The 9,648-nt window shown below is 31.4% G+C and overlaps 1 protein-coding gene across 1 annotated transcript; it reads left to right on the forward strand.

Annotated features, from left to right (window-relative positions):
* The first annotated feature begins 7,636 nt into the window (after positions 1-7,636).
* On the forward strand, positions 7,637-8,760 carry LOC126702313 (uncharacterized). Its single transcript, XM_050400982.1, has one exon. The coding sequence runs from the start codon at positions 7,963-7,965 to the stop codon at positions 8,626-8,628; it is 666 nt and encodes a 221-aa protein (XP_050256939.1). The 5' UTR covers positions 7,637-7,962; the 3' UTR covers positions 8,629-8,760.
* The last annotated feature ends 888 nt before the right edge of the window (positions 8,761-9,648 follow it).

Below are 9,648 nucleotides of genomic sequence, written 5' to 3' on the forward strand. Positions count from 1 at the left end.
GTAAGGATTTATTTGAATATCGTTTATTACTGAAAATTGAAAGTTAAAAATTAAAAACATTATAGTAAAATAATTTTTAAATGTGTGAATAGTGCCGTAAGACTTACTTTTATTGAAATTCGTACTTACGAGTCACATGAACAGTGCACAAGACTCATAAAAAAAACGCAGACGTGTATCTATTTCCTTTTCAATGCAATCCAAACCCATCCTAATACTTGCAAGATTGAATGATTGAAGACAAAATAATAAATAAAAAATAAATTGTATCTTCATTCATCCAACAAATTAAGAACAGAGTAGTGTAATTAGGTATGGGACAGTTTTCTCAAAAAAAAAAAAAAAAAAAAAAAGTATGGGACTATGGAGATTTTCTTTTATAAGTACTTTTTTAATAGAAATAAGTATTTTTTAATATTATAAGTAATTATTAAGATTTTACAAAAAGTAAAAATACAACAAATAAGATTTTCCATTTTAACCTTTAAGTATCACGGACGTGCCTTAGTAGGTGTTTTGTAGCCCACGGCTCTATGGTTTTCTGCACTAAACTGTATCTCGATCATCAAGTTTCAAATTTCAACTTTCTCGATTCTTAAAAAAAAAAAAAATCAATCTTCAACTTCAACTTCAACTCCTATAAGTATTTCTTTCTATCTATTTTTTTATTTTATTTAAATTATATATTGGAGAAAGAAGGTAAGTTTCAAATTACAAGTAGGGGTCACCACAAAGGATGTTATTGGTACCACCTTTGACGCAATGGTCACTCCACAAGTATAAGTGTTTGTGGGGTGCTATGACCAAGGTTCAAGTCTTTAGAAAAATGATGTTATTAGTTATTATTATTGAACTATCATTTAAACTCCTAGAATAATGAGTTTCAATTAGCTCAATAGGTAAAGTCTTTTTTTTTTTTTTTTTTTGATAGGAAATAGGTAAAGTCTCGTCATCAAACAAAAAATTTGATATTTGAATTTCATCTATACCAAAAAACCAATTGGTGTCTTGAACTGGTAATAAAGAGTTATCATCATGGAGCAAGTAATGGTTGCATATAGAAGCCATAAGAACACCTTGACTTGCCGAAAAAAAAAACTATACTTGCAAATTTTTTCTATACATAATTATATTTTAATTAACATATTTTGTCTACCCTAAAAAAACTATTGAACACTTTGATTGAGAATCTCCTGAATTTGGATTCAATCGAAATAAGAGTAATACTAGGGATAACAAAATTTCACAACATTTCTAGTTTAAACTCACACATGAGTCAACCATAATCTCTAATTTAAATTTATTGATGCTAATGTAGGAATGTTGTGCCTCTAACATTACTCACAAAAATAATCATGACCCCCCAAATACAATAATTAGAGTAATGCTACATACACAACATTTTCACCACAAATCCTAAGTGGAAGACTATTATTAGTTCTAATCTAGACATAGCATGACTCCTATCCTTAAACCCTTAAATAAAAATCAAATAACAACAATAAAAATTAGCCTAAATAATAGCAAAAATGGCCCAAGCAAGAAAAAGATCAGGCAAAAAAACAATAAATTTTACAAAATATTCATTAAAAAATCAATTCAAAAACAAAAAATAAAAATCTTTAATCATTTAGATTCATAACTCATTCAATCCATTTTGTAAAATTATTCAATAATTTCATTTTTTCAAAAAAAAATGGATACGAAGAGAGATGTTGTGGTCATGACTCATGAGTTCTCCTTTGTGGCTTGGTTCACAGTCTCAATATGTATCATCCATTACTCTCTCTCTCTCTCTCTCTCTCTCCTCCATTTGAAAGACCCTCACATATGATTGTCATCTTAGCATTCTCAATTCTCACTTTATCTCTCATTAGTCTCTTTTTGCTTTTAAATTTTGTTAGTTGAAGGAAATTGTTAAATTTTATGTATTTTTAGTGATGTTGATATATTAAAGTTCTCTTTCTATTTCATTTTGTATAATTTAAGTATTTAATAGCTACCTTAGAAAAAATTTATAAAACTGCCACTATAAGGAGCAAATGTCATAAATTGAAATTTGTTAAAAAAAACAAAAAAAAAAAAAAAAACCCAAAACAATGTAACTTGTTGGAATGGAAAAAGCACCCTCCCTAAAAAATATTTACTCATAGTTTGGACAAACTTTTTTTTTATTGACTTATTTTTCTTTTTTTTTTAAATAGATAAAAATAAATTATACTTATACCTAAAAATTGGTTTTAAAATATTATGCATAAACAAGTAAGCTAAATAAATTGAGGAGAAAAAACAAAAACAAATCCGAATGGACACTAAAAGTTTACTTATAACAATTTGAAATTAGGCAAACTACATTATTCACCCTTGAAATTTCATGAAAGGACGCTCCTTCTCCCCTTAAGGCCCTAACATTCTAAGAAATAGAAATGACACTAATTGAGGTTTGTATAAATGAAACTAATATTTCCGTGTTTTCTTATACTATTACTTTACTAATAGAATATTTTATTTTAACAAATATTTCTACTCAATTTATGGTGGAAATGACACTCCCCCATTTGAACTTTGTATGAAGAGTATGAATCTTTTATAAAAGTATAATATTTTGTTAGGGAAGTCACAAAATGAAGAGAATGAACTTATCTATTGCATTTTTGAAATCTCAAGGAGAGAATTAAGTTGTGTCATTTCTTGAAATGTTTCATGAGTGGAGTATATGATTTCATAAAATCTTAAGAGAAAATAGTGTAATTTGCCACAAAAAAAAAAAAAAAAAAAAAAGAAGAAGGAAAATTTGTTTTTATCCCCCTTGCATTAATAGGAAGAAAATAAAATAAAAATAGAAACTTAGGGCTTGTTTGGATCATTTTTTTTTTATCACTCAATTTCCGTCACTCATCACTTATCACTCATAACTTAAAAAACCTCACCTCGTTTGGCACCATCACTCACTTCTCATCACTCAATATTTTTCACACTATTTGTAGGCCCCATACTTGTCACTTGGTCAGAGCAAAACTGTTTTGTGGGCCCCACCATTTTATCTTTTCTCATTTCCCCTCCTTCACCCTTATTACTCTCCCAGAACACAAACCCGAACCCAGCTTCAACCACAATAACAAAACCAGCAACAAAAACAGCAACAACAACAGCAACAACAACAACAACAACAAAATGCGGCCAATCAGATAGTTAATTCCACCTCCACCTCAGTCGGCGATGACGGGACGACATCGACGACGACAAGCCGATACAAAACCGATACAGTGACGGTCTTCGTCCATCAACCGATATAGAACCTATGCGAGATCTTCATCCACGGTCTCGACCAGGACACCACACCGAAACCCCAACCGCCGTGTTCAAGGAATGGGTATTTTGAAACCCATTCATGTGGGTATTTTGAAACCCCAAATCCAAATCCAAATCCAAACCCATCCTTACCCGGTCATGGAGTGCAGCTTCAAACCAAAAAATTATGTGATGAAGAACAAAGAAAAAAAAGAAAAAAAAGGAAGAACTGAAGACCGAACCCAGTGAAAGAAGAAGAAGAAGAAGAAGAAGAAAAAAGAAAAAAAGAAAAGAAACCCAGAAACCCGAACCCAGTGAAAGAAGAAGGAAAAAAAAAAAGGGAAGAACAATGGAGACTGAACTCAAGAGAAGAAAGAAAGAGAAAAAGAATGAGACAGTGTCAGGAGTTGAGTTGACTATACAATGTAATGTGTCCCATCATGTGTGTTTAATTACAAAAATGTCATTGAGTTATGAGTTATGGAAACTGAAAACAGCCAAAATGTGTTTTCAGTTTCTATAACTCATAACTCAAAAATCAAATAATTGAGTGATGAAAACGGAGTTATAGTGCAGCCAAACGGATATTGAGTTATGAGTCCTACCATTTTTGAGTTATGAGTTATGAAAATTGAGAATTGAGTTACAGAAACAAGTCATCCAAACCGTCTTTTTATATTTTCACTTTTACCATTACTTTCCTAGTGAAACTCTCATTTTACCCCTAGGATTAAATCTAAACCAACAAAATTTCCTTAAATTCGTAATATTTAAAACAAATTAAAACCTTACACATGGCTTGTCAATCTTGAAACCTATGACCCTAGCAAAAGAGTAGGAAGGCTTTAGCTGAGAAGAATGCAAGAATAAAACAGAGCTATGACCTCAAAACTGGGCTAGACTCTAGAGTTTGGTGAAAAATAAAGACATTTGGGCGGATGGAAGTCTATCCTAGGGAGAAAAAAGTGTTGAAGAAAGGAAAGCGCTAAAAAGTAGGAGATGTGGTGCCTTCCTCTGGTATTTATGTAGGACTCTATTAATTAAATTTATAGAGCGAACTATCCCGACTGTGGGAGTGACAACGCTACGTCATCATATTTTAAAAGTACTTAATTATTTTTCATGAATTTATGTATAAATGTACAATAAATTCCTTATAGACTAATTTTTATGAACAATGTTACCAACTTAATAATAATAATAATTCTAACATTTTTTACTATAGTTAAGTTGACAAGTTCAATTAATTTCATTATTGACTATATTTTTTTAACCTATTATTAATAACTTGTCCTGTTTGTAAAAAAATTTGTTAAATTATTTGTGTTTATAGACTTTCTTTTGTTTTGTATACCGACACAACCTTGTCAGACAAGACAAGAAGTAAATTTGGTTTAAATTCTCATAATGAATAATCCAAGAAGGCGTGATAAACATTGGTTTCCAGCTTTTAAACACTGTGAGAGACAACATAATGCATATCCAACTCTGTCAAACCAAATTGATTAATCTGAACTCCAAATTGACAAGACGCAAAGGACAAAGGTGCAGTGAAAGCAATGACTCAAGTGGTGTAGTACAGAATGCATGGAAGAAGTTAATGAGGACTAAAAAACAAATACATGTAGATTTAAAAACCTCCTCTAAAAGTTCAAGTGGAAAATTTTTCCAACCAGTCAGTCTCACTCAATCAGAGGTTCCCAATTGAGGATTGAAATTTCATATTTTGTGTAATGGTTGCCCATCGAGCACTTAGTGACATACATAACATGGTTCATGTTCCCTAGTTAGGTATTTTAGACTCGATGAACTTGAGATCACATCATTAGAGGAAGAGTAATACTACAAACATAAACTATTTATGATATTTTTACAAATTATTGATCTGACTTTAACATTTCTCAAATGGTTATTGATAAGTATAAATGTGATATTAGTGGTGGATCCATATTAGAACTAATAAGAATTTGCCACATTAATAATTTGTAAAAATATTGTAAAATAATTTGTGTATGTAGCATTACTTTTAAAGGAATGGATTTGAATGATAATCAACCCTAGCTGACTCCTTTTGTGTCTCTTATGAAAGAACAAGGAATTTTGCAATCAATTGTGATATAATTTGGATGCAAAGATTAGGGAGACATGTACAATTAATTCTATCCAAGTGGCCCAACAAATTAACAAAACAACAAATGAAAAAAACAATATATTGTAACCACCTACAATCATGGGGAAAAAAATCAAGGCTAAGATAATTATGCTAGTCACATATGCTTTTATGCCGCAAAATGACTATTCAAGTTGCAATTGAGAATTTTTTTTTTTTTTTTTTTTTTTTTTTTGGAGAGAGTTTCAACCTATAGCGTTCGTTTTTAAAGATAGCTTTTTATCATCAGACCAAAACGCCAATAAGTTTTTGATGTAGGCGGGGATTGAACCTTAGATCTCTTATACAATCATTAGAAACTTTACTAATTGATTTAGCTGAAACTCACTTGCAATTGAGGATTGGATATACACTAATGTTAGTTTCTTTAAGACCTTTTCTTTAAGACCTTCTCTCCTCTCCTAGTGTGTGTATTAAAATACTTAGTATTTTCAAAAAAAAAAATTGCAATTGAGGCTCATTGTAATTATTTATAAACCTAAGTTTATTTAGTGAACACTCAATGTGAGACTCAACACACACCCGCACAATACACACTCAAATAATCAAATCAAATTAAGTTCGCACCATTTGAGATATCATATTTTAACTAAGGATTTTCCTTAAAAAAAAAAATTAACTAAGGATGATGCTCTCTTTATTTGTAAACCTCACTAGTGTCTTGAATTCATTGTAGTAGGCATTAGATCTGTTTTGAGTACATGTGAGTGTTAGCAAGCACTTCATGTCTTTAGGCATTGTATTCCTTTAGCTTATTTGTTTTCTAGTTGGGCTCTGTTTTGTAATTGTGAAGGGACATTAACATATCGGAAATCTAACGTAAAAATGCTCCCTGAAGGATTGGAAGATGCCAAGATGGGGACTAGATCCCAAACTTCTTTTGTTTATTAATATAGTATGGTAGTTAGCCCAAAAAAGAGGGTTTAAATTAAAATGATTTTTAATTTTTAGAATTTAATCTGAAACTAACAAACCGTATATTTAGTTTTTAATATTTTTAAACTTCAAGGTCCAAAATTAATGAAATTTTAGGATTTGATTGAAAATAATTCTTAAGAAAATAGAGTTTATATTGTAATTTACCCAAACTTCTAGAGTTCTATTTCCATCTCATAACTCGAGAATGATAATGGGTCAAAATATTTGAATTCTAGATATTTCTGTTAGAATTTAACAAGAAATGGCTTCTCAAAAAAAAAATAAAAAAAATTATCAAGAAATGCCAATTAATTATGCTACAAGACTGTTAGCCCCTTAAGTTGATTTTTTCTACTTTAAAATACTTAAAAGGCAATATTACTTTAGGCGCACGAGGATTAGGGCAGGTAACACTAGTTAGAAATTTTAACTAAAATACGAATGTAAAACCTAAATTTAAAATGAATGGATAAAATTTTACAAGTTCAATGTTGGATTTAACCTCAATATTCTACCGGATTCCATCAGAAAACAGAAAGTCAAAAACAGTAATTTTGTTTTTCTTTGAGAAGAAGGAAAGAAAAACAGTATTGATTTGAATTCCGTTGGATCAATAATAGTAATTAATTATTATATCAGTGAAAAAATAGCAATACTTGAGTAATAATTAAGAATTTGTTAAGCTCCAACAAAGGTAGTTTGAGCAAATGAGAAGTCAGCAGAGAGGTTATACGCTATTCACAAGATTATATCGTTCAAAGTGTTTACTATAATAAGGCTAATGTAAAAAATCAATGTGCCTTAAAAATGATGAAACCTCAAAATTGCACAGCAAAGCAAAGAAAAAACAGACCTTAAGACCGCTTCACCAGTGACCACACTGAGGCTACACCGCAAAAGTGTTAGGAAATCTTAAAAAGGAGGGGACAAAACCCAAACCAGTAAAACCATATCCACTTGATAAAATTGGGAAAACTAAAAAGTCGGGGGAATCCAAATTCAATCAAATATAGTTAAAAATTGACAGAGCAAAAAAAAAAAAATAAATAAAAAAACACAAATCAAACCCCCACACCACACCCCACAGAATAATAGAGAAGAAAAAGTTTACGTGGCGGAATTTGTTTTTCTTATTATGCCCCCTACTTTCTCCGCTTAACACGCGCCTGTCACACCTCTTAAATTATTCTTTTAAAAAAAAAGAACAAGAAAACCAAATCCTATCTCTCTTTTCCAACTACTATATATACCCACTTCCCATTTCTCTTTCCGTCTCACCCAAACATCTCGCATCATATCTCTTTCTCTCTTTCTAAGGAAAACCCAAAAAAAAGGGGGAATTCCTATTCCAAGATTCCCACCCATTACTATTTGTCTCTTGCTCTCCTTGCTTATATTTCCCACCATTTAAGAATTCTGAATTCCCAACTTTAACCAAACACCCTTACTCATTTCTCATACTTTTTTTAAAAAAAACACCCCTCTCTTTCAAAAGGAGGAAAAATCTTTTCCTCTAGCTAGGAATTGGATTTTATTTTTCTGAAACTGAGGAACGCTTCTTTTATTTCTTTAATTGGCATATAATGGAAAACAAAAGGAAGCTGGACGAGAATGACTCGGATTTGAACTCGCCCGAGCCAAAACGTATTCGTATTGACTCGGATAACTCGGCCGAGTCGACTCTTGTTAACTCGGAAGACTCGGATTTGAACTCGCCCGAGACGCACCTTTCCGAGGAAGACCTATTCAACATATTAGACGACTCGGACATAGTCACTGACCGTGACCCGGCGATTCAAGGCCTCGACTCAGTGATCAAAAGCTTCGAGGAAGAAATACTAATTCCAGCTGCAGCGCCGCCGGCGCCGGCGGTTATCGACCAAACATCAGACTCCGGCGAGTCCCAGCCGGAGCTCGGTTACCTTCTCGAAGCTTCCGACGACGAACTCGGCCTCCCGCCGACGACCTCCTCCGGTGAGGAAATGAAAATCGAAGCTGTGGATTTCGAGGCGAGCTCAGCCGGTCCAGAAACCGTTGGATTGGATGGGATCTTGTTAGGGTTCGAGAACGAGATTCCGAGTTACGACTCGTTCGAGTTTGGAATCGGTGTTGACTCGGAGAGTAATTTGCACGATAATAATAGCGAGTTCGTGGCATTTGGAGGTTTGTTTGATTATTCGGATCAGAGCTATGACCCGGCTGGTGATTCGGAGTTACTGTGGCGACCCGAATCGCTGCCCGCTTTGTAGTTATATATATATACACGGTAGATTTGTTGTTGAAAAGGATAGTTTGTAAATTTTCAAAAGGAAAGGGAAATTAAAAAAAAAAAATGGAAATATGTATATCTAAAATTTGAAACCGTCTTTGTCTTGTTCTAAGATTCTAGCCGTTGACACCCATTATTTTTAATTTTATTCAATTTTAGTGTCGGTTTCAAAAACTTTGATTGAAAAATATTTTTTGAAATTAAAAGTAGCTTAGCAATAAGCTACAATATGACATCAATATCAATAATTTATTATTAGACCAATAATCAAGAACATGTCAAAAAAGCTAAAAATATGTAGTTTGAAAAATGAAGTTCAAATTCTCGTTTGCCTAGGGCCTGATAATGTTATTATAGGAATATTGTTTATATTTTTTGAAAATATATATAAGTGTAAAATTATGTAAAAATATGTGTAATATTTAAATACTAAAATCTATTGTTTAAACAATGATAATGAATGGTCTCTATTTTCGCAATCAAAAATAAAAACAAAATAACCCAACAAAAAGAATTGGGACTTAAGAGATTTTTAGTAACATTGTTTAAATATTGTGGAAATATGTGTGAGTGAAAAAATGTTATGGAAATATGTATTGTGTTGTTTAAACAACTATTTTTGTTATCTATTCAACAGTGCCAAATGGGCCTTGATGTTTAGAATACTATATTTTTCATAATTTTTTTTTTTTTTTTTTATGTACTTATGTTTATATTACTTTTATTATGAAGGTACTGCTAACATGTTATATAGTATGTCATATTTATCATTGGGGATTTATTTTTAAGTTTTCGTCATTAAACTTATTATAAAATAAATTTAAAACAAAGGGTTTGAATTTGACAAATTGGGGAATAATTTAGGTACAAATTATTTTGTGCAATAATATTAATACTTTACATATGAATTTAAACATCTTAGATATTTCTTTATCTCCCTTCTTAATAAGATTGCATTTATAAACATTTTATAAAATGGTCATTTCTATATACTTGAAAA

This window comes from Quercus robur, chromosome 10, assembly GCF_932294415.1.
Source record: "Quercus robur chromosome 10, dhQueRobu3.1, whole genome shotgun sequence".
Classification (NCBI taxonomy): domain Eukaryota; kingdom Viridiplantae; phylum Streptophyta; class Magnoliopsida; order Fagales; family Fagaceae; genus Quercus; species Quercus robur.